The sequence below is a fragment of the Dothidotthia symphoricarpi genome, assembly GCF_010015815.1.
Source record: "Dothidotthia symphoricarpi CBS 119687 unplaced genomic scaffold P153scaffold_1, whole genome shotgun sequence".
NCBI classification, from domain to species: domain Eukaryota; kingdom Fungi; phylum Ascomycota; class Dothideomycetes; order Pleosporales; family Dothidotthiaceae; genus Dothidotthia; species Dothidotthia symphoricarpi.
Window position 1 is genome coordinate 347,751 of NW_022985008.1, and position 22,626 is coordinate 370,376.

General features: G+C 53.6%; 9 protein-coding genes and 1 non-coding gene across 10 annotated transcripts; 5 read left to right on the forward strand and 5 right to left on the reverse strand.

The window, feature by feature from the left end:
- The first annotated feature begins 11 nt into the window (after positions 1-11).
- On the forward strand, positions 12-2,111 carry P153DRAFT_362236 (phosphoglucomutase-like protein). Its single transcript, XM_033667083.1, has one exon. It carries the CDS (start codon positions 214-216, stop codon positions 1,963-1,965), a length of 1,752 nt encoding a protein of 583 aa, XP_033528854.1. The 5' UTR covers positions 12-213; the 3' UTR covers positions 1,966-2,111.
- A 773-nt stretch (positions 2,112-2,884) lies between these two features.
- Positions 2,885-6,856, forward strand: P153DRAFT_362237 (uncharacterized protein). Its single transcript, XM_033667084.1, has 2 exons — positions 2,885-3,030; positions 3,083-6,856. Exon 2 carries the CDS (start codon positions 3,157-3,159, stop codon positions 6,520-6,522), a length of 3,366 nt encoding a protein of 1,121 aa, XP_033528855.1. The 5' UTR covers positions 2,885-3,030; positions 3,083-3,156; the 3' UTR covers positions 6,523-6,856.
- A 563-nt stretch (positions 6,857-7,419) lies between these two features.
- On the forward strand, positions 7,420-10,318 carry P153DRAFT_391809 (D-xylulose 5-phosphate/D-fructose 6-phosphate phosphoketolase). The gene is made up of 3 exons (XM_033671096.1): positions 7,420-8,422; positions 8,476-9,255; positions 9,305-10,318. The coding sequence occupies exons 1-3, from the start codon at positions 7,703-7,705 to the stop codon at positions 10,268-10,270; spliced, it is 2,466 nt and encodes an 821-aa protein (XP_033528856.1). The 5' UTR covers positions 7,420-7,702; the 3' UTR covers positions 10,271-10,318.
- A 438-nt stretch (positions 10,319-10,756) lies between these two features.
- P153DRAFT_t11 lies at positions 10,757-10,853 on the reverse strand. Its single transcript has one exon. It is a non-coding gene; the product is annotated as a tRNA-Asn (tRNA).
- A 1,475-nt stretch (positions 10,854-12,328) lies between these two features.
- Positions 12,329-13,485, reverse strand: P153DRAFT_371845 (NGG1p interacting factor 3; the record flags this gene model as incomplete). Its single annotated transcript, XM_033669346.1, has 2 exons — positions 12,329-13,373; positions 13,421-13,485. The coding sequence occupies 2 exons, from the start codon at positions 13,483-13,485 to the stop codon at positions 12,329-12,331; spliced, it is 1,110 nt and encodes a 369-aa protein (XP_033528857.1).
- Positions 13,486-13,952: 467 nt separating this feature from the next.
- On the forward strand, positions 13,953-14,471 carry P153DRAFT_278977 (bola-like protein; the record flags this gene model as incomplete). The annotated part of the gene is made up of 2 exons (XM_033662989.1): positions 13,953-14,070; positions 14,296-14,471. 2 exons carry the CDS (start codon positions 13,953-13,955, stop codon positions 14,469-14,471), a joined length of 294 nt encoding a protein of 97 aa, XP_033528858.1.
- Positions 14,472-14,671: 200 nt separating this feature from the next.
- P153DRAFT_371847 (oligomeric complex COG6) lies at positions 14,672-16,818 on the reverse strand (the record flags this gene model as incomplete). Its single annotated transcript, XM_033669347.1, has 2 exons — positions 14,672-16,483; positions 16,531-16,818. 2 exons carry the CDS (start codon positions 16,816-16,818, stop codon positions 14,672-14,674), a joined length of 2,100 nt encoding a protein of 699 aa, XP_033528859.1.
- A 118-nt stretch (positions 16,819-16,936) lies between these two features.
- P153DRAFT_304860 (APG9-domain-containing protein) lies at positions 16,937-20,099 on the forward strand. The gene is made up of 4 exons (XM_033664583.1): positions 16,937-17,732; positions 17,782-17,895; positions 17,946-18,558; positions 18,606-20,099. The coding sequence occupies exons 1-4, from the start codon at positions 17,083-17,085 to the stop codon at positions 19,908-19,910; spliced, it is 2,682 nt and encodes an 893-aa protein (XP_033528860.1). The 5' UTR covers positions 16,937-17,082; the 3' UTR covers positions 19,911-20,099.
- Positions 20,100-20,115: 16 nt separating this feature from the next.
- Positions 20,116-21,305, reverse strand: P153DRAFT_362244 (ribosomal protein L10e). The gene is made up of 3 exons (XM_033667085.1): positions 21,189-21,305; positions 20,704-21,129; positions 20,116-20,651 (listed from the first exon to the last, which is right to left on the reverse strand). The coding sequence occupies exons 1-3, from the start codon at positions 21,234-21,236 to the stop codon at positions 20,460-20,462; spliced, it is 666 nt and encodes a 221-aa protein (XP_033528861.1). The 5' UTR covers positions 21,237-21,305; the 3' UTR covers positions 20,116-20,459.
- Positions 21,306-21,734: 429 nt separating this feature from the next.
- P153DRAFT_328824 (L30e-like protein) lies at positions 21,735-22,362 on the reverse strand (the record flags this gene model as incomplete). Its single annotated transcript, XM_033665365.1, has 4 exons — positions 22,234-22,362; positions 22,029-22,185; positions 21,826-21,889; positions 21,735-21,769 (listed from the first exon to the last, which is right to left on the reverse strand). The coding sequence occupies exons 1-4, from the start codon at positions 22,305-22,307 to the stop codon at positions 21,735-21,737; spliced, it is 330 nt and encodes a 109-aa protein (XP_033528862.1). The 5' UTR covers positions 22,308-22,362.
- Positions 22,363-22,626: the final 264 nt, after the last annotated feature.

A 22,626-nucleotide genomic window follows, 5' to 3' on the forward strand; every position in this document is an offset into this window, starting at 1 on the left:
AGCCATAAGCCAAGACCTCAAAAACAGCAGGTGCGGTGTTGAGCTCTTTCTGTCTGACAGGCCGGCCATCTCCGCCGTCACCAGGCGTGCAAGATCTTTCCAGCGTCCACTGCTCACGATTTTGTGACCTCATAAGTACACTATCTGCTCACTCAATTTTGGTGTTTGATTTTTGCTCGCTTCATAACAGGATCTCGATCACCGACGAGGATTATGACCCAAGATATTCAAGAGCTGGCACGGGAGTGGTTGGAGCTCGACGAGGACAAGTCGACCACCGACGAAATCAACAAACTGCTTGCTGACGGCGACACCAATGAGCTGGAAAAGCGACTACGTTATCGTATCGCGTTCGGAACCGCTGGTCTCAGAGGGCCCATGCAGGCTGGCTTTGCTTGCATGAACTCTCTCACAGTCATCCAAGCTTCTCAGGGACTAGCAGCATACCTGCTGAAGACCGAGCAGAACGTCAAGACACGAGGCGTGGTTATCGGCCGAGATGCACGACATAACTCGGAGAAGTTTGCCAGGCTCACGGCGGCAGCATTTGTCGCCAAAGGCATCAAGGTGTGGTGGTATGAGACCATTTCGCACACCCCCATGGTTCCTTTCGGCGTGCGAGAGCTCAATGCTGCTGCTGGAGTTATGGTCACTGCGAGTCACAACCCTGCCCAGGACAATGGGTACAAGGTTTACTGGTCCAACGGCTGCCAGATTATTCCTCCTCACGACAGCGGCATTGCGGAGTCGATTATAGAGAATCTAAAACCCGTCACCTGGGACACATCAGTTGTGGAGAGCTCTCTTCTGGTTGAGGGTTCTCTAGGGCTCGTAACAGACACATATCACAGAGCAGTTCTTTACGCAGCAAATCTTGAAAACCACAACATCAAGATAAGTAAAGACATTAGGTTCGTGTACACTCCCATGCATGGTGTGGGCCTTCCAGCGATGATGCAATGTGTGGAAACGCTCGGTATCGCTTCACAGATAACCGTCGTGGAAGCTCAAGCCTTGCCAGACCCTGACTTTCCCACCGTCAAGTTCCCAAACCCAGAAGAAAAGGGAGCACTAGATTTGGCCATTGAGACTGCAGAGAAGGCATCAACACGCTTGATCCTCGCGAGCGATCCAGATGCCGACCGTTTAGCAGTAGCAGAGAAGACAGGTGACAAATGGCACATATTCACAGGAAACCAGCTCGGGATACTCATCGGCTCCTACATCTTCGAACGGTATCCAGCCTCAAAACCCCGCGACAAACTCGCCATGCTGGCATCCACTGTCAGCTCCAGGATGCTTGCGGCGCTGGCCAAGAAAGAAGGCTTCCATTTCAGTGAGACTCTCACCGGCTTCAAATGGCTCGGCAATATAGCACGCCAGCTTGATGCTCAAGGTTACAACGTTGCATATGCGTTCGAAGAAGCTCTCGGGTACATGATTCCACAAACAGTACACGACAAGGATTCGATCAGCGCAGCGGCAGTCTTCCTGACCGCTGCATCAGAGTGGTCTGCCCAAGGCCTTACGCCATACGCCAAGCTCCAGCAACTGTACGAATACCTCGGGTACTTTGAGGACGCCAACACCTACCTTGTGTCCCCTTCACCGGCAGTAACAACCTCTGTCTTCACAGCTGTTCGAGCTCTGGACAGCCCACACCCCACCACCATTGGATCCCGCAAGATTGTGCGCTGGAGAGATCTGACGCTGGGTTATGACTCGAGGAGCAAGGATCATACGCCAGATCTGCCCGTGGACAGTAGCAGCCAGATGATTACTTGTGAACTGGATGATGGGGCGGTGTTTACAGTCAGAGGAAGCGGGACGGAGCCAAAGATCAAGTTGTACATTGAGTGCCAGGGCAAGAGCAGCGAGGAAGCAAAGAGCGGAGCGAATGAGATACTGCAAGATTTGCTGAGGGAATGGTTCAAGCCGGAGGAGAACGGCCTGAGGCTTGCTTGAGGTGGGATGGGATAGAACAAAATGATAAATGTGGGAGTGGACAATGGACATGACCGGACAAAGAGCCTGTGAATGTGATGCCGTATAGGCCAAAAGGCTGATAACGATAGAGAAATAAGACGAGACAAGATTTTCCCAACATCTAATGATGAGTATATGTCGTGCTGCAAGCGCTGTATGTGGTTCCACGACATTCCCTACCGCTCGGATGTTGCACCGAGATTATCCTCCTGCGACATGTTCGTGGCGCCATCATTCGATGGATCGAGATTCTGAGAACGAGTAACCTGCAAGTGACAAGCTCGGAAAGTAGTTTATAAGTGTCAAAAGGCAATCGCGCCTTCTTCATCATCCACACCACCTGCCTGTTTTGTTGCTTGCGAGGACGACGCAAACGCGGCGCTGACGACAAAGTTGCGACACCAAAATCACGTTGCATGTCTGCCTTGTACACACGTACTCGCCCAGACAAGGCCATCATCCATTCTAGTCATTGCCATGCACGGCGATCCATAGTTTCGCCTCCTGCAGATGCGGGATGGTCCTGCAGAAGCAAGTAGTGGCCAATGAGCGGCCTCTTCTCATTCAACAGGGCAAAAAGTAAAAGTTACTTGTCGCATCGCGTGGTTTGTTGTGGTCTTGGACGCACTGTTGTCTCGTGGGACAGGCGAATCGATGGTTGCACACGCCAGTCTGCGGGTGGAGTGTTGTGTTCGCTATACAGTTCATGGCGTTCGTCAGGGCTGAGATGGTGAACGGCAGGGGTCGTCGCCCAAGCAATGGCGTCCCGTTACCCCGGAAGTTTTATGTTTATCGACCCAACCAGAGCGCGGCGATAGTTGATAGGCGCGTTTCCAGGCTCTTGGGAGCGTCGTTCGAGCCGTTGCGCGTGTGCATGGCTGCAGCCAAAGAGTCACTTTATTGACGGCTGCTCCCCACGGCTCCACACACACCCGCGAACCTCGAGTCTCGAGTCCCTCGTCGTGCGCTGTCGAGAGTATAAGAGGCGCGTCGCATCCCTCGACAAAAGTTTTGGTCCCTCGCACGTTGCTCGCAAGACTCTCGGTATGCGCCCGGCCCCACCAAAAGTTCACGGGGGTCACTAACAAGATGAAAGCTCCCCAAGATCCCGCGACATGTCTCCATTCTAGATCGAGCGCGTCCTCTGTGGGATGCCAGTGGTAGCCACTCATGGCCGGATTCGCAGAGCACGATACAATCCCCTCGCAACGCATTTTCTACCCCGCGACCGCTGCGCGAACCCCGTCTGCGAGACACTCCCTCCCCAACGGGCCCTGCAACTACCGCGAGTCTTTTGGCGCATGCGGATGCAACCAGTTCTGGGACAAGGACAACCCCGACCTCCATGACGAGAGCTCGGAAGATCCGCCAGGCGGCAAGCGCTCGGCCTGGTGCATGTGTGGACACCATGCCTGCTTCCATCTGAGCGTGTCGCGTGCGCAAGAACGGCCTGCGCCCTCAGTAGCAGCTCCGCTCCACGGCGCACACGCACAGTGTGGGGAACAGTGTCAATTGGTGCCAGGGTCGCAGTGCAACGTACACACAAGCGCAAGACAGGTGGAGGGCCATGCGTTGGGAACAAGTCAGGACATACACAGCGGGCGCACCAAGGCGTCGCATCCGTATAACAGTCTGCGGCAACTGCGACAAGGCGGTCGCATTGAACAAGGTCGGGACACTCCATCACAGGCCAGCACGACCGGTCTTCCTGGAATCCCTTCAGTGTGCATGCTATCTCGCGACCGCCGTCCAGCAGCTAACACCGACGCTAGGCAGCATCTCAACGTCAACCAGTCTCGTCAGACCATTGCAGGTCTTGGCCTTTCGATGATGCACTTGGGGAGTGTTGACAACCTGAATCACCGGCAGTCCGTCTCGCCGACCGTGGCAGACGACGACGACGACATCGCGCGAGCACTGCAGCGGTCGTACAGTGAACCAAAGAGGGCCCCAACGGGAGTTGAGTCGATCGCGGGTGGACCAAATACACTCTCCAGTCCATCGCGCGGGCCTTTGGGACCCGTCTTCGAGTTCAATCGCAATCTCCAGCTCGACCTGGGTGGTGATACCGTGCCAAACACGTACAATCCTCACGACTACATTCAGAGTGCTACTGAGGCTGCGACTCCAAGCATCGCAAATACGCCCGATCTGGGAGATGCCGACAATGCCGTGCAGGAGGGCAAGAAACTGATAGATACACTGGCGCAATTGACATCAAACATGCAGCAACCCAATGGCTCACCCAATAGACCAACGATTGCGAAGTCTGCTCCTACACAGCTGCAGACGACAAACTCTCCTGTAGCACCGCAAGAGCAACTTCAGCAGGTACTCAAAACAGCTTCGCCCCACGTGCTACAAAAGCTTGTCTCATATCTCGCTCCACTGCACAACCTTCTCAACTCAATTCCAAACGTGGCCAACACAATGAGAGAACTTGGAAGCCGTTTGGATATGCTAGAGAGCGGTTCATTCAACTACGTGCAGCCTGAAGACCTCCACCAAATGCTTGACATGTACGATAGTAAGCTGGTTGATCTTGAGCATCGCATGGACGAACACGACAAGCATCACCAAGCAATCGACATTGATGCAAGTATCAGCTCTTTTAATCGGCGGCGCATTGACATGGTTACGGATTCGTTTGCTTCCAACCACTCTCTGCAGTCCACAACTTCTTCAGCACTGATTCTTGCTGCTATGGATCGCAAGGGTACAGAGACTGAGATTGGCGACATCAAAGACCGGCTGGATATATTGGAGGCCGCACGCATGCCAACTACCTTCCATCCCTGGGAGGTCGAGGTTATCCTGCTACCTTGGGGCCGTCAATTGCGTGGAATCTGGTTCTCCCCTGATGAGCCTATGCATGATGCTACAAAGGCCACGACGCAAGACTCTGAAGAATGGACTCAGGCACGGAATTCGAAGCTTGGCTCTAGTCTACGATCGCCACATTCGAGTGTGATGGGTGCTATGCGAGACACTGATTCGAGTCCTGCCCCAGGCGCTCGATTGTCAAACAAAGACTCTATCTTTACTGACTCTGAAGGTGGGTGGAGTAGCGAGGCTATCAGCGACTGGGCCTCTGAGTCTACCAATGACTGGCTTTTCCCGAAAGCTTGTGGAAGCAAGAATCTGGTATACCAAAGGCTTCGAAGTAGGGGCTTCATTCGGGATGTCACACTGCAGAGTGCTAGTGCCAGAGATATTCAGGCCACTCTGTCAAACGCCTTCAGCGATCTGCTGGAACATCTCAAATACACAGACCAAGACGAGGATTCGACCATCGTCTCCTACCCTGGTCTTCGTGCTTCTTTCATCCCGTTGCAGAAGGTTATGAAAGAGTCCAGACTTCGATTCCTTGGACCTGCTGAGATGTCTAGCTCCGCGCTCTGGTCTGCGCAGTTTCTGTCAGCTGGCATCATGATGCGCGTGTCAGGAGGTAAGAAGAGACTATACGTAACACAACGCGAAGCATATATGCAACAGAGCGATGAGATGGGTAGTTCGTGGACATGGCAAGAGCTGCGACAATTGCCTCGTATCCAGCAAGACCAAAATTCAGCAATGGAAGGCAATGATGAACACTGCCAACCACAAATACCAGAAGCAGATGCCAAAGAGGCGTGTTGGCAGTTTGCTGAAGCATACGATGCCCCTCCACTTAGCATCAACTCCTCATTCGGAAGCCACAACTCAGCACTACTGTCTATACGACCAGCTGACCGACAATGGCGACGATCTATCACTCCATGTTCAATCTTGAAGAACAGACATCTCCAGCCATTGTCCCCTCAGAGTGAGCTTCCCCCTCCTCGCCATGGCCACCATCGACTTCGGACTGCCTCTGCGTCTGTCGTCGAGCTCCTCCCAGGATCATCCAAACGTCGCTTCAACTCATCGCCCGTGAAACACTCATCCGCTCCACACGTTCACTCGCGGAACCCCAGCGCATCCGTAACAAGGCTCAAAAGGCGCCGCGTAACGACCTCTTCCTCACCACGACCAGAAGAAGTCCTACGCGCTGAAGCCCAGCTCACAATCTGGAACGCCACACCTCGACGCTCACGCGAGCCGCCCTCGCCCTTCTTCTCATCCCAGCCCCTCCCAAGATCAAACTCCGATGTCGCGAGCCGCCCTAGTCAACGCTCCGTCGCGTTAGTAGGGAAATCCACGCCTTTTGGCTACGCAACACCACACTCGGGCCCGTTTGTTGGCGCCCCCGACTTTGGCGACTATGGCCACGGGGGTGACACCGAACCCGACGACGACGATGTGTACAACGACGATGACGGCGAGCAGAGCTGGCACGGCGTAGCGACCGGCGATGATGATAGCGAGTCTTCTGTACCGGACACCGGCGCTGGCGCGGACGAACACGCGAGTTTCTCGGGAGAAGACAGTGGGTTTGGAACGGAAGACGATGATGCCGAGCATGGCGGGGGTACTCAGCGACGAAGGCTCGACGAGGACGAGGATGAAGATGGGGATGAGATCTTCGATACGTTATTAAACGTACTAAAGCACTAGACGGGACCACAGATCAAGTGCAAATTTGGGAGTATGACTGCGTAGTACATTTTGGATCTGGCGTTCGTCTTTTTGGCAAGGTATGGGGGTTGTACTATATGCTGTTTTCGTATATCTGGTTGCTTGGTTGTTCATTCGGTTGTCTTTCTCGCTGTACGGTTGTCTTTCGCTTTCTCTTTGGCCGCTGGTGTCTTTTTGGGCTGCGGAAAAGTATGCATGGCATGGCATGGCGTAGCGTAGTATATAGAGGCATATCGCACACACACCTTCTCTCTCCCCTTATGGGTGGTCAGGCTGGGATGAATGAAACAATTATTTACATCCTTTGTACTACAAACTGGAAGCAAGATCTTCCGAGTACATAGGTCCGTTGTCGGGTTGGGTTTGGAGCAGTCATACGATCTTGGATACCACAGATCTTATTGAGATTTCCCGAGAGCCAGGACGTGTCTGAACTCGAACCACCTACCGGGAAACAAGGCTTCTTCGTTCGACATGACATTGAAAACTTCCCAATATCAGGCGCAGAAGTGAATGATTTTACCTAATTAGAACATCACCCTAGTCGTGTGCACATGTAAACATAGTTCCTGAAGCGAGTTCTGCTTTATACTAGTTGTTCTCTTCGTTTGATTGTTTCTTGCTTTCTGTCTCCTGATATTTAGACATACCGAGAGCCTGGTTGCTTCGAACGCGTTCTCTCGAGTCGCTTACGGAACGAGTCATGATTGACGTGCTTCGGCATGTCCGGCAGCCTTGTCCGTGTGTACCTTGACGCGAAGTGGGGTATCAAGTCATCGTCCCGCCATGACGCAACGACGCCCATAAAAACAAACGAGAACCCAATGTGGTAATAAGCTCATGGTCAATGATGGAATACAATCGTAGTGATGCGTTTGACGGTCAATGGCGTAAACTGCAATGCAGCAGGAAAGCTGGTTCAGCCACTGACCGAAATCAAGCTTGACTGACAGCGTGTAAAGCTTCCATAAAGCTTCATAACCCCACTCTCTTCGAACCTTCCCTTGGTACTCGATTGTCAGTTTAGCTTACTCCGAACCTTCGAAGGCTCCACACACTGAACCCTTCCGCCAACATCCGTTGCTAACATACATCATCGGACGCGCCCCCACCTACTTCAGGGCGCCCGTCTGCTGTTGCAGACCACTCCTCTTCAACCATGGACGCCATGTTGCCACTCGCCCATTCAGCCCCGGAGAAGGCCACAGAGGACCTCGAGAAGCTGAGCATCTCTGCTTTTGGAAATGCTCGATCATCCATCACTGAGCACCCGCTCAGTGCGGATGAAGTCCGCAAGATGACGGACTACTTCCACGCCTCCATGTACATGTGCCTGGGCATGATCTATCTGAGGAGGAATCCTCTCCTCCGTGAGCCACTCACGCTGGATCATGTCAAGCGACGACTTTTGGGCCATTGGGGCTCGGATGCTGGTCAATCGTTCACATGGATCCACATGAACCGCCTGATCAAGAAGTACGACTTGGACGTCCTGTTCGTCTCCGGTCCTGGCCATGGTGCGCCTGCCGTTTTGTCAAACTCATATCTTGAGGGTGTCTACTCGGAGGTGTATCCTGAGAAGAGTCAGGACGAGGAGGGTCTGAGGCGCTTCTTCAAGTACTTCTCCTTCCCCGGCGGTATCGGATCGCACGCCACACCGGAGACGCCTGGAAGTTTGCACGAAGGTGGAGAGCTGGGATATTCCATCTCCCACGCCTTCGGCGCCGTGTTTGATCACCCAAACCTCATTGCGCTCACCATGGTTGGCGACGGTGAATCGGAGACAGGCCCTCTGGCCACCAGCTGGCATTCCAACAAGTTCCTCAACCCAATCACCGACGGAGCAGTTCTACCTGTGCTTCACTTGAACGGTTACAAGGTATGTTCAGTCAGAAATCGCCATGCTCGTGGGGCTTGACTAACACCATGTAGATTAACAACCCCACTGTACTCGCCCGTATCGACCACAAAGAACTCGAGAACCTTTTCCTCGGCTATGGATGGACTCCGTACTTCGTGGAAGGCAGCGACGTCCCCACAATGATGCAAGCCATGGCTGCAACGCTCGAGACATGCGTCACAAAGATCCGAGAATACCAGAAGGAGGCCCGTGATTCAGGCAAGCCATTCAGGCCTCGCTGGCCCATGATTGTGCTCCGCACGCCCAAGGGCTGGACTGGGCCTAGGAAGATCGACGACCACTTCCAAGAAGGCTTCTGGCGCGCGCATCAAGTGCCTATTCCTGAGGTCCTCAAGGACAGGTCGAAGCTCAAGGAACTTGAGAAATGGATGCGCAGTTACGAGCCTGAGAAGCATTTCGATGAATCTGGCAGGCTCATCCCCGAGCTACAGGAATTGGCCCCGACAGGCACTAGGCGAATGAGTGCCAACCCGGTTGCGAACGGCGGCTCGATCAGGCGCAAACTGAATCTGCCTGATTTCCGCGACTACGCTGTTGAAGTGCGGACAGGAGGTGTGACCAACTCAGGCAGTATGGCAAACTTTGCTGGCTTCCTGCGAGATGTGGTGAAGAACAACATGGACAACTTCCGTGTGTTCGGCCCCGATGAGACGGAGTCAAATAAGCTTTCCAAGATCTACGAGGCGGGCAAGAAGGTCTGGCTTGGCGAATACTTCGACGAGGACGAGGATGGCGGCAACTTGGCTTATGCCGGCCGAGTGATGGAAATCCTGTCCGAGCATACGTGCGAGGTATGTAACTGTTTCTCTGCGTATCAAAATTGCCTGCTAATTGTGACAGGGCTGGCTTGAGGGCTACGTTCTCTCTGGCCGACACGGCATGCTCAACAGCTACGAACCTTTCATCCACATCATCGACTCTATGGTAAACCAACATTGCAAATGGATCGAGAAGGCGCTTGAAGTCGAATGGAGGCACAAAGTATCGTCGCTAAACATCCTCCTCACATCTACCGTCTGGAGACAAGACCACAACGGCTTCACCCATCAAGACCCCGGCTTCCTCGATGTCGTTGCCAACAAGAGCCCCGAGGTCGTGCGCATCTACCTCCCACCCGACGCCAACTGTCTCCTCTCAACCATGGATCACTGCCTCCGTAGCGAAAACTACGTCAACGTCATCGTCGCAGACAAGCAAGAGCACCTCCAGTTCCTGTCCATGGAACAAGCCATCGACCACTGCTCAAAGGGCATCGGAATCTGGGAATGGGCCAGTAACGACAAAGGCGAAGAGCCCGACATCGTCATGGCATCCTGCGGCGACGTTTCCACCCACGAGGCCCTCGCCGCAACCGCTCTCCTGCGCACGCATCTCCCAGAACTAAAAATCCGCTTCGTAAACGTCGTCGACCTCTTCAAGCTGATCGACGAGAAAGAGCACCCCCACGGCCTCGCTGCGCACGAGTACAAGGCCATCTTCACCGACAACGTGCCATGTATCTTCAATTTCCACTCGTACCCGTGGTTGGTCCACCGCCTGACATACGGACGCAAGGGCCAGCAGAACCTGCTGGTTCGCGGGTACAAGGAGAAGGGCAACATTGATACGCCGCTGGAGCTGGCGATTCGCAATGGCACGGATAGGTATAGTTTGGCTATCGACGCTATTGATAATATTCCTACCTTGGGCAACAAGGGCTCGTCGGCGCGCGAGACGCTGCGCAATGAGCAGATCAGGGCGAAGAATTATGCTTTCCATGAGGGGATGGATCCTAAGGAGACGGAGGATTGGGTGTGGCCTTTCTAGATGCGAGGTGCTGTGCTGTAACGAGTAGAACATGCCCTGCAGTGGTAGTCGATGTATAATGATAATGAAATTTTTATATATAGCGAATATGTTGAAGTGGCTTTAGAATTATTATGGATTGACGTTTATGGCTACATGACATTAAACATCCACCGTGTGCCTCTTTGAAGTCTGTCTGTATTCTTCCTGGTGTTAATCAGTATGTTTTTGTGCTAAGAATTATTTCCATCACATTTAGCCCAGAGGACGCGCAAGGAGCGCTCCAAAACCGCCATCTCATCCCTCCCACAGACTGTGACAAACAACGTACCAACAGCCAAAACACAATCAACTTCTCGCCAACATCACCAATCCACACATGCCATTCATTCCAAGGAAACGAAGCAATGCAAGATGGAAAACAAAATACAAGCAAATATACAGGGTATCAGATGGACGGGTAGGCAGCGAGTGACGAACAGCAGCTCAGCCAGCCAAAAAAAATCGCTCCCCCGGGAAGGCTCGAACTTCCAGCCTCCAGATTTGCTCGGTATCCGTAGATTCGCTAACAGTCTGACGCGCTAGCCAATTGCGCCACAGGGGATGATGGGCTTGTTTTATTTTCGAGTTGGCTTGCGCCAGGCTCTTGTTGAAGCGGCGTCGATTTAGCTGGGTTATATAGCTTGATGTGTTGTGGCATCGTATCGGCTCTTGGGATCGAGTGGGACGCTGGGGTTTGGGCGGCGGTTTTCGGCATTTGCGGTTGATTACCCTGTACGAGTTTTGTGGGGTTGGATTTGGGCGCAACTGCTGACTGTTTTTGTTGGATATGACTCGAAGTTTAGCGAAAACGATCAGTTCCTCGCCTTGATGTCGGTTCTGCAGGCGGAGCGATGCGTGGATTTCGCTAGTGGGCGTGTTTCATTCTCACCGTAGATTCAGACCGCCATATGGAATGAGGTCTTGGACGTATACAGACGGTTGTAGGGGTATGACATGTTGGATGGTGGCATAGCGTGTCTGCTTCGCTCTCCGATTCGCTGTCGCACAGCAGGTTCGGCGCTACTTCTACGGCGGAGAATGTTCCGTCGACGGGGTGCGGGTGCGAATGCTTTGGTCGTGCAGCTCGACGATGGACTTTCGAGTGCGTACCTAGCTCAGGCGCTCGCTCTGCTAGACGTCTGTAGTGAGTGATTATGCATGCAAGCCCAAGTGTAGTTGTGGAAAGAGTGTCGTCACGCTTCCACCTGCGAGGATGCCTTGTCTTGTTTTGTTAGGTTTCGAGGAAGTTGAGGCGAGGGTTTTGGTCATGTGGAGGGTTTGGTGCAGGGCAAGCGCGTTGTGAAGTTGGGTGTGGTGTGGTGACTGTTTTCGAAGCTCGGAGGAAGGCGCAGAATTCAGGGTCGGTCAGTCACCTGTGAAGACTTCGAGGCTCTTTCACCTTCATTCTAGTACATGCAAAGATCGCTGGGGCTCTTCAGCTATACATGTAGATTATCTCTTCTAGCGATTTTTTCGTTCCTGTATACTCCAAACTGAGTCTGGTGTTGCCCAATTTTGTTCTTTCGACGCATCCGTTAGGTACTGCCCGTTTGAAGAACTTCAGTGTACTTTCACATCCATCTCCTCATCGACAACCTGCTCATCGACGATTTGGATATCTCTAACATAGCCTGTATTCGCCAGATATAACATGAAAACCTACTATTTATCACCTCCCACACCCTCGTAGACTCCGAACCAAGCATAATTCTCCTCAAACTCATTCCTTCTCTCTCTCAATGCACGCATCCATCTCCTATTTGCAAGACCTCAAAGCCTTCTCACTCCCATATCTGGTTGTAAGTCGTGTTTCTGCCAGGCGCAGAGGGTGTAATCGAGATTTGAGGGATCAATGCTTTTACGATGGATGTGCCTATACTTAAGTCTGTTTTTGAATCTACAGATCATGAAGGTATGGTGAAATAGCAGTGCTTGATACCATCAGCCGAACGAGTACACAGCATCGACACACTGTCAAGTACACAGACGCACGACCGACACCAAACTACAACCACATACTCACCTCGCAACAACCACCTACGCATCCCCACCATTGAGCACCACAATCCCATACGGATCTCGATCCACCTCACTAACCACAACCTCAATCTCCTCATCCTCAAGCGCCTCGCGCAGTCCCTCATCATCCCCACTCTCCTCCCTAACCGCATCCCACTCCGTCTCCACTTGCCCCTCCAACTGGCCCCTCAAGACCGCATCCAGAAACCCCCTCTCGCTATTACTATGAAACAGACTGATCACAACTTGTCCCTTCTCGATCGCCGCCAGCGCCTCATGATGGCTCATCTCCCCCGTAAACAGCAAATCGACATCCAAACCGCTGAGCAACGTGCCCCCCGCGCCAGCGCATATGCCCACACTGCGAATACTGATGTCGGCGACGGTAGCGTTCTGCGGAATGGCAATGGGGAAGCCCTTCGGGTTATTCAGACCCTTGCCTATGCGGTCCAACAGCGAGGGCAGCGGCTGCGGCTGGTCGAACGTCACGATGCGGCCCATGCCCGCGCCGGGGTGAGATTCTAGGGCTGGGGAGTGCGGAACGACGGGGCGGCGCTTGTGTGCTGTTGGGGAGGGGGTTTTGATGGTGCGCAGATTGAGTTGCGAGGGGTGGTGCGTGAGGGTGTATGTTGGGCGTTTTTCTACAAACGGGTCGTTGTCGCCTTCCTTCAGTAGTCTCGATAGCCTGTCCTCTGCTTCCTTGTCGGCATTGCTGGAGCTGGTGGGTGTGCCTGTTACGATGTCGGCGAGCCAGTCTCCTAGTCCGCCTGGGGCAGAGTCGACGGCTGTGTGCGGACAGTAGACGCTGATGCCGTGGCTGGCGAGACGTAGCAGGGATTGCTGCTGTGTGTTTGCGAGGGTGAGGGATTTCAGACCCTTGAATATGATGGGGTGGTAGGCGACGATGATGGACGAGTTGAGGGCAATGGCTTCGTCGGCGACGGCCTTGGTGAGGTCGATTGTGAGGAGAACCGTGTTGGATTGGCGACGCGAGGGGGTAAATGGCGCTTCTAGGAGTAAGCCCGTGTTGTCCCACGAACTGTCTGCGAGGGCTTGCGGGTAGCTAGCAGACTGTTAGAAAGAGCGTATACACAACAGAGATGGACTGACAGTTTCTTCATAGCCCTCACCACAGCCCTCGTAAACGGCGCACACGTAACATTTTCCCCACTCATAGCAGAAATCCCACGTCTCAGCGGTGTGCGGAACATGTACTATCTGCGCAAAACGACGCGTCGACCAAGTTTCAAGGTCAAGCTTGACAGAAGCTCCCCTGCAACATCCCACCGCACCTCGCCTCACCTGCTGCAGACGACGGCCCTACTAAAGAACCCAACAACCAACTTCCCCCACGCAGCCCAAGTATCTCAAATAGCCCAAATAGCCCAAACGAAATACATAAACACTCCCTACCCAGCCCCAAACTCAGGTTCCCAACCATGCCCCCCAACCCATGACAAAAACAGCCCCTCCACCCCTCACACGTCATAACCCCCGAACCTCCCCCGCAGCTCCATCTTATCAGATCCGAAGATAGTAACCCACATCTCACATACCGCATACAACCATGACCGCGATTCCCTCACCATCATACCCCTCCCCGCGCAGCAGCGCCACCCCAACAAAACCAAACACATACACAATGAGCGCGGCGATCAATGGCACGGCGCCGCCAACGTCGGGCGTCACGCCCGATGCGATTAAGCAGAAATTGGGGGATGTGCTGGGGGCCGAGTATGTGCAGATTGAGGATTTGAGCGGTATGTTTGGAACCTCTTTTTTTGTGTATTTCTAGGTGTATGCATTTTTACACATCCTTTAGTTTGTGTTCTTCTTCAATCAGTTTTCATTTCTTTCCCTCCTTGTTTTTGTTATTCTCATCATTATCTTCATTGTCAAGGATGTAGATAATCTTTTTCTCTTCATATCATTCCTCCCCTCCCCCCCCCAACACACACACACAAACCTCCTAACCCCCCATCCAGGCGGCTGCGGCCAAATGTACGAAGCTATAATCGTGTCCGCGCAATTCATCAAGAAAACAACACTAGCGCGGCACCGCCTGGTGAACGGCGCGCTGAAAGAAGAAGTGGCCGCCATTCATGCGTGGACGCCCAAATGCTACACGCCCGAGGAGTGGGAGAGGAAGAAACCGTCTTGAATCATTTTGGAACGGACTGAGCATTTGTGTTTAACTTCTGTACTTCTGGGTTATGGTGTGTTGATTGAAGATTGGAGGAGAAGGGGGGGCAGGCATATTCAAGCAAGAAACGATGAGAACACGAATCTGACTTCGACATGGTTGGTATGGAGGGGAAAGATCTGATATGCGGGAGTGGTTGTATTATTCGAAGATATTCATCAACTCAACAAGACTTTAATCTCCCCACTGGTCCGGGGGAACAAATCCCTCAATCCAGGCTCCATATCCTCCTCCTCATCAATGTCTCCGTTTTCTTCCTTCTCGTCAAACAACACGTCATCGGCCGCCATAATCCGCCTCTCGACGGACTCAAAGTCGGCGCAAAACTTGCCTGCCGCTTCCTCCGTGACCTCCTGAATCATACTCCTATTGCGTAGGCGTTTCAGATTCTCAGCCGCATCAATCAGGGCCGAGGGCAGGAAGTCGTCCAGCTGCTGGCTGGCAGCGATGAGAGCTTCAGGCTTGAACGCTGTGAGTTGAGGGATGGTTTTGAGACTGTCTGCTTCATCTGTGATTGCTGATAGCGCGTCGAGGAGCACGCTGAGTCCGGATTCGCGGACAAAGTACAAGTGTTGATGCTCGACGAGCTCCGCAACATGCTCGTCCATGGTGTCGTCCATCTCGCCCACCCGCTCGCTAGCGAAGGTGTATTGCGCGAGGACATCTTTGACCGCGACGAGGCAGTTGATAGCGAAGATTGCGCTTTCGGGCTGCTGCATTCGCTTGGTTAAGTTTTCGCAGCCGTGTATGAAGGGGTCGAGTGCCTCAGTGAGGACGGATTCGAAGTCGTTTTCGCCGTCGTCCATTGTCGTGACGGATGTGTCGTAGCTTTTGGCGAGAGCTTTGAGTGTTTTGAGTGCGTCGTCTAGGAACTCAGGGGGTGAGAGGTCGGCTGGTGCGACGGCTACGTCGCTCTGCACAGCGGCGACGTAGTCCCTCATGTTGGCGCGGAATTGTCGCATGGCTGAGCCTTCTAGTGTGTCGAACATGTCCATGACTTCGGAATCCGAGCCGAGGAGCTTGACGAATGTGCTCTTGTAGAAGCCGATCAAGTTTGCAATCTTGTATGCCAGAGTGGCGTCCTCGTGGCTCTGGATCACTTGCTCTGTTCTTTGTCGCAGCAGACGTGCTACGCCTGTCAGATCCCGGCTGACGAGCTGGTTCAGAGCCTTCTTCCCGTCAAACACTTCTTCGTCTCCATCATCCCTCAACCATGGCTCGCTCTCGAGACCTGCTTGGATGGAACGCTTGATCTCATCACCATCCGAGATGAACAAATTTTCTAGAGCTTCCCGTTCCGACACAGTAGCCGAATGAGCCCAAGCGAGCATGTCTCCAACATAGCGTAGAGGATCGTGAGCGTGAAATTCAATCGGCTTCGTGGCAATATGCTCCGCTTCAGATGTCGATCCAGTCAGCGCTGCGTGGAACGAATCGGACAAGATGGACTCTCGCGCCTCAGCAAACGAATCCAGACAACTCTGAAACAAAGCAGGCCGTTCTGCCAACACACGCAAAGACCGTCTCACGGAGGCGCTAATCTGTGGGTTCTCTAGATCCAGAGTCTTGAACTCGCGCTGTATCCAGCGGTAGAGCTTCTGGAAAGCGGCATTCAGCTGCTTTGAACTCTGCTCCAGTACTTCCAAGCCCAGTCGCTGGTCTTCGGTTCCGAGTAGTACCTGGCAGTCGTGGTGAATCTTCTTGACCCGGGTGAGCACTTGGAAAAAATCCTCGTTGACGGGTTCCGCGGTGTACGAAAGTACGGTGGCTTCTTCTTCAGATATGATGAAATGAGACTGGAAGGCGTGCAGAATTTGTTGCTTGGTTTCGGCCTGTTTCTTCTGATTCATCAGATTGGTGGCCTCCTCCAAAACGGGTCCAGTTTCTCGATTTGCAGCTGCAATATGACTTCGCATGTCAGCACAGTAGCTGTTCAAACTACTGATGGCCGTTCCAATGCGCTTCAGTTGCTGCTATGGTTTAGTGGTTGGACAGTTGCAACGATCAACGTGCTCACCTCAGCAACCTCTCCAAAGTCCTTTACGATCTCGCCATTACATTGAATCACTTCTTTCTGAACATGCAACCGGAGTTGACGTCTGGTCTCTGCTGAGTTTTGTATTTGACGAGCATCGAGTGTCTCCAAAGCATCGCGAATCTCTAAATCCGCGTAAGAAGCGGAGAGCACGCTCGTGATTCGACTAGACAGGGCATTGGCGCCACGAGATGCTACAGACGGGGTGGCTGGTGAAGCACCATTCTGGGAGATGGGCGTTGCACGCTCCTGGAAATAGCCCGTGGACATGTTGAGACGATGCCTGTGGCGTTGGACAGAGGGGAAAGACCACGCGGAAGCTCTAATCGCGTTATCGGACTTGGCGTCACTCGAGAGCTCACATGTGAAGCACACGACGCAGCGGTCACGACCAACATGATCGCTGACTAGAGCCCTGTTGGTATTCATGGAGGCCTACCGACCTTCTGAGCATTTTCTCCCCCAAACCTCTGCCCAGAACCACCTTCCAACAGGCCAGACCCCGCCGTTGCCTGCGCGTCACCCGAGAACACCATGATGGCGTCCAACATCTTCTCCAGGCTCCTCCCAGCCGCCTCGGATGTGCCGTACGAAACCGAGCCGCTGAACGACGCGCACCGCCGCCACTCCTCCTCCACCGACGGACAACACGCTATGGATATTGACGAGGAGAACTTGGGCGCGCGCTTTGAGCCGCAGGACCTCGAGCACCTGCTGGCAGACACGGCCTCCAGCCACATGACGGTCGAGAGCCACGCGCCTGGGACCAAGACTGCAAAGCGAAGCGCGGGATGGAGACAGCCGGCTCCTGCTCGACATGCCCACATAGACGACGATGACGACGTGCCGCAGTCGCTGCTGCTGGAAGGAGGCCCGTCCACCAACCCGAACCAGCGCCTCGACGGCCTGCCGCCCCCCGTACCAGGCCCTTCGACGCACCAGGCTCGAGCACAGTGGGACACGACAAGGAGACAGCAGCAGTTGCATACCGAGGCTGCAAGTGCCCCGTCGCGTGCGTGGGGTCAAACAGGCAGACCAGGCCAGTTCACTGCGAACCCCAAGGAGAAGGCCCTGTGGCTGTGGGTGAACCAGACCGACCTGGACACGTACATGCGCGACGTCTACGAATACTACATTGGCTGCGGCATATACTCCATGCTGTTGCGGAGGTTCCTCACGCTTCTGTGGGTCGTTCCGCGCCTCCCACCAACGCACACCAGCTGACAGGTGCAGGCAATCCGCTTTCGTCGTCGGCTTCATGACGTTCCTTAGTTGGTGCATCGACTACTCCAAGCTTTCAGAGAGCCACAAGATGAGCCAAGTGCTGGTGCCAAAGTGCACGAAGCGGTACGTGAACGCCACCTTCTAACCTTTACTCATTACTAACTCCAGACCAGGATACATGGCTTCTGGATCTTCGCCTTGTGGTTCTTCATCATGTACTGGCTGTTCTCCATTTATCAGATGGTTACAGACCTTCCAAGACTGCGAGCCATGCATGACTTCTACCACCATCTCCTCGACATCCCAGACCAAGACATCCAGACCGTCCAGTGGCAGTCAGTCGTGAGCCGAGTCATGGCCTTACGCGATCTGAACTTAACCACCGCCTCAAACCTGTCACCCGAGACCCGCAAGTTGCTCGACTCCAAGAGCAGACAACGACTGGATGCTGTGGACATTGCCAGCCGACTCATGCGACGTGAGAACTACCTGATAGCCCTTTTCAACAAGGAGATCCTCGATGTGACAGTCCCGATTCCATTCCTGGGGAACAGATATGTCTTCTCCGAGACCACGAGATGGCATGTCAACCTCGCTGTGATGGACTTTGTCTTTAGTAGTGGACCCAACGGCCAATTCAATCAAGACTTTTTGAAGGAGCGAAATCGACGTGAGCTGGTGAAGAGGCTGAAAACTCGTTTCTTCTGGACAGGCATCATCAGCATCATCTGCGCACCGTTCGCCGTCGTCTTTGTGCTTGCATCGTACCTGTTCAAGTACTTCACAGTATGTTGTATTCCACACGTATCAGAATTTGTGACTGACAATCTCAGGAATACCACAAAGACCCTGGCCAGCTTAGCAATCGCGACTTTACCATATTCGCCCAATGGAAGTTTCGCGAGTTCAACGAGCTGCCTCATCTTTTCAATCGCCGCCGTAACATGGCCTACCCCTTTGCGAATCTGTACCTTGCACAATTTCCAAAGGACAAGACAGAGCAGGTATCTTCATTCGTAGCCTTCGTTGCAGGAGCCTTTGCCTCCATCCTGGTCGTCTTTACGCTTCTTGATTCAGAATTATTCCTCAACTTTGAGATCACACCTGGAAAAACCGCCATTTTCTGGATCGGTATCCTATCCACCATCTACCGGGTCGCTCGTGGAAGCAGCCCCCAGGAAGACCAAGTAGCAGACCCGTCCTACTACATCGAACACGTCATCGGCCACATCCGCTACATGCCAGACTCCTGGCAAGACCGTCTCCACACCGATGAAGTACGCGCCGAATTCGCAAAACTCTACCAACCCAAGATCCTCATCTTCGCCGAAGAGATCCTAAGCATGGTCATCACGCCCTTCCTACTCATCTTCCGCCTCCCAAACTGCAGCGAGCGCATCGTCGACTTCTTCCGCGAATTCAGCATCGTAGTCGACGGCCTAGGCGTCACATGCTCATACTCCATGTTCCCCTTCAACAAAGGCACCCAAAACGCCACCAACACCATCAACAACCCCGCCAACAGACCCGCCGGACAAAGAGAAGACGTCGACCTCCGCGAAGACTACTTCATGGCCAAGGACAACAAGATGCTCGCCTCCTACTACGGCTTCCTCGACACCTACGCCACCTCCGGCCCAAGGAACTACAACAACCGCCTCCAAGGCCGCGGCAGCTTCCACCCGCCCCCGCAGTTCCCCAACGCCTTCGGCGCAATGTCGCAAACCGCCCAGCCCCTCGAACCCCCCGCCCACACCTCATCCAGAGCCCCATCCTCCTCCGCGCGCCCAACCCCCCACCGCCGCACCCCCCGCCACCCCCGCGACGACCCAATGTCCTCCCTCCTCCTCGACCCCCACCACCACCCCTCCTCCGCCTCCACCCTGCGCAGCCCCCCGCGCTCAACCCAACACCCCCGCTACAGACCACATCTCCCCGACCAATCCGTGCATCCCGGCTCGCGCATCGAGGAGGAGAGCACGATTGGCGACTCGTGGCGCACGAGTCGTCTCGCGCAGGATGATGACGAGGAGGAGGAGGAGGCGCCCGGTGCGAATCGTGGCGGTGTGCTGCAGCTGCTGCAGCAGTTTTCGAAGGCGCAGGCTGAGGGGAGGGGGGCGGCGGGCGTTGGTGTGTGAGAGATTTGTTTTTTGAAGGTTGGGGGTTGGACTTGGATGGGTGTTTGTATAGGCGTTTTGGATTTTGATGGGGATGGGATGGGAATTGGCGTTTAGGTTGGGTTGTTTTGTCCCAGATGGGATGGGATTATCATGTGATACCATACAGAGCATAGCATTCATTGAAGAGTACAATACCATTTTTAGGAGAATACTTGAGGTTTATGTGACACTACTACTATGGAGAGGAAAATCTATCAAGTGAAGTTTACCAATTCTGTATTCCATTGACTTCCAATAACGCGTGCGCGGGCGCAAGATGTACGGGCCTCAAGGTCTTACTGAGCATCAGTTCAAATGTACATCACCAGCACGGTACTCAACATCAGATTAAGGATCATGCTTGTTGTATCATTGTCATTGTCGGGCTGAATATTGGTTCTTCTCTACAGCGCATCCCGCAGATATTCACCCTCAACCTCATTCATGACTGAAAACGCCTTGAACCGGTATCCCATTTGACCCAATGTGCATGATCATCATCGAACGCTCTCATCACTCGCCCAAAATCTAAGCCTCCTGAGCGAAAGCCTGGGGGAAGCGCTTCATGTTCGACGCAAGGTTACCCTTGTTGCGGAGGAACTGGACGTAGGCGCCGTCGATCTTGATCCTGCCCTCCTGGCGCTTCTCGACGTACTCCTCGCGGCGGAGAGGGGTGAAACCCCAGTTCCTGGAGACGATGATCTTCTGGCGACCGGGGAACTGCAACGTTGTCAGCATATAGTCCTACCGTCTTCTACTCATTCCAACATACCTTGTACTGGCATCGCCTCAGCGCCTCAAGGGCGGTGGCGCGGTGCGCATCCCTCGTTCGGACGGACATGAGGATCTGGCCAATGTTCACACGGGCGACAAGACCGTTGGGCTTGCCGAAAGCACCACGCATACCGGTTTGGAGCCTATCGGCACCAGCGCACGACAACATCTTGTTGATACGGACGACATGGTATGGGTGGACACGGACACGGAGATGGAAACCTTCCTTTCCGGCAATCTTGACGAGGTACTTGTTGGCGCAAATACGGGCGGCTTCGAGAGCCTCGGAGGACAGCTGCTCGTACTCGTTGGAGACGAGGTGAATGCAGAGAGGGAAGTCGTCTACGTTGGCCTTCTTGCGGCCGAGATCGAAAATGCGGATCTTAGCATCGGGAACACCACGGTTGAACCTGCTCTTGGGGTACTGAAGCGAAGTCAGTCTGCCATTCCTTCTCCTCGCCTTTCCTCTCTCGTATGACGTACGGGCTTGTTCTTGCAGTAACGGTAGCAACGGGCGGGACGGCGAGCCATTTTGTCGACTGTTTGAGATCAGTGAGCGCGTGTCCGACGGTCGAAATGAGCGATAGCAGGTGCGCGAACTGGAGGAGAACGTCAGTGGTGAGTTTCCCAGCAGGAGCGATAGTTCGACAGCCGTACCTTACCCTGTCTTCTTTATACGTTAGTGGTGTCGAAGGGGCAAGTCGTTGGAGTCACGTCGTTGTGGAAATCGTGGGTGGGCATGCTTACCAACCACGCCAAGCACTAAGCGAGCTTGCTTTGCGCCACACTGCTTTGAAATCCATCTTCGGCAGCAGTTCGGCATGAGACGATAGGATGTTTCATGGAGCTTATCAATCGCAGGGGAGAACGCACAAGTCACACATGTCAAGGTGCACGGATGAAGTGTTGGCAAGAGTCCTTGATGGCTCGTCAATTTGTTCATTCATTGAATATCGTCACACAGCGCACTACGCCATGCCCAAGGTATCATGTCTATCTTGCCCCATTGTCCTAGCCCTTTCCTCGCGCTTATTCGGTGTTGGTGGTCAGGATGTCAGAGTCACCTGGAAAAGTGTTAGCGTCTCCCGCAGATCATACGCGTTCAAGGATGAAAACTTACCAGCGTCGAGGATGGACATGGTGGAGCAGCGGAAGAGCTTACCGCAAGCGGTACCCAACTCGATCTGTATTACCGACATGTTAGTGGATAGCCCTCCGAAGTCATGATCAGACCTCTTCTCAGGGCCAGCCCTCGGAGAACACCCAGTATGCCTTCCAGGTGTCTCGTCGTTGGGCCATGAGAATGGTTCAGGTTGTACGTACGTTGTTGCCAGAGAAGTGGTGGACAGAGGTCTTGGAAAGCATGGCGTAGTACTCGAGCTCAGACTTCCTCAGAGGAGGAGTGTTGCCAGCAATGATGACGAGCTTGGCCTTTCCAGATCGCAGGCTCTTCAGGGTTGACTTGTAACCGAGAGTAACCCTACAAAATCAGCATTCTGTCCGCGTCCATGGAGGTGAGCGAACGTACTTTCCGGACTTCATCACAAGCGCCAGGCGCGAGTTGATGGAGTCGGCGGTTCTCTTGTTCTTCTTAGGGGCCATCTTTGCGCGCAGGAATGTATTTCTGGTGGTTCCTGAGGGGTGTTGTTGCGCTCCGGTAGAATTGTCGTTTGGTCGTTGAGGGAGCGCAAAAGTTTGGTGGGTTCCAGCGTTAACCGAGCGCCAAGATTCACAACAAGCTAGCCACTTTTGGTCATTACACTTTGATCAGGTCTTGATGACTACGAACACCCAGAGCTGTCAGAGAACTATTTTCGAGAGTTATGTTGTCCATTCATGAAGGACATTAACCTCTTCCAAGTAAACTGACTATTGCTGCATTGCAATTTCCATCGTCCGCAGTCATACAGGAAGGAGAAAG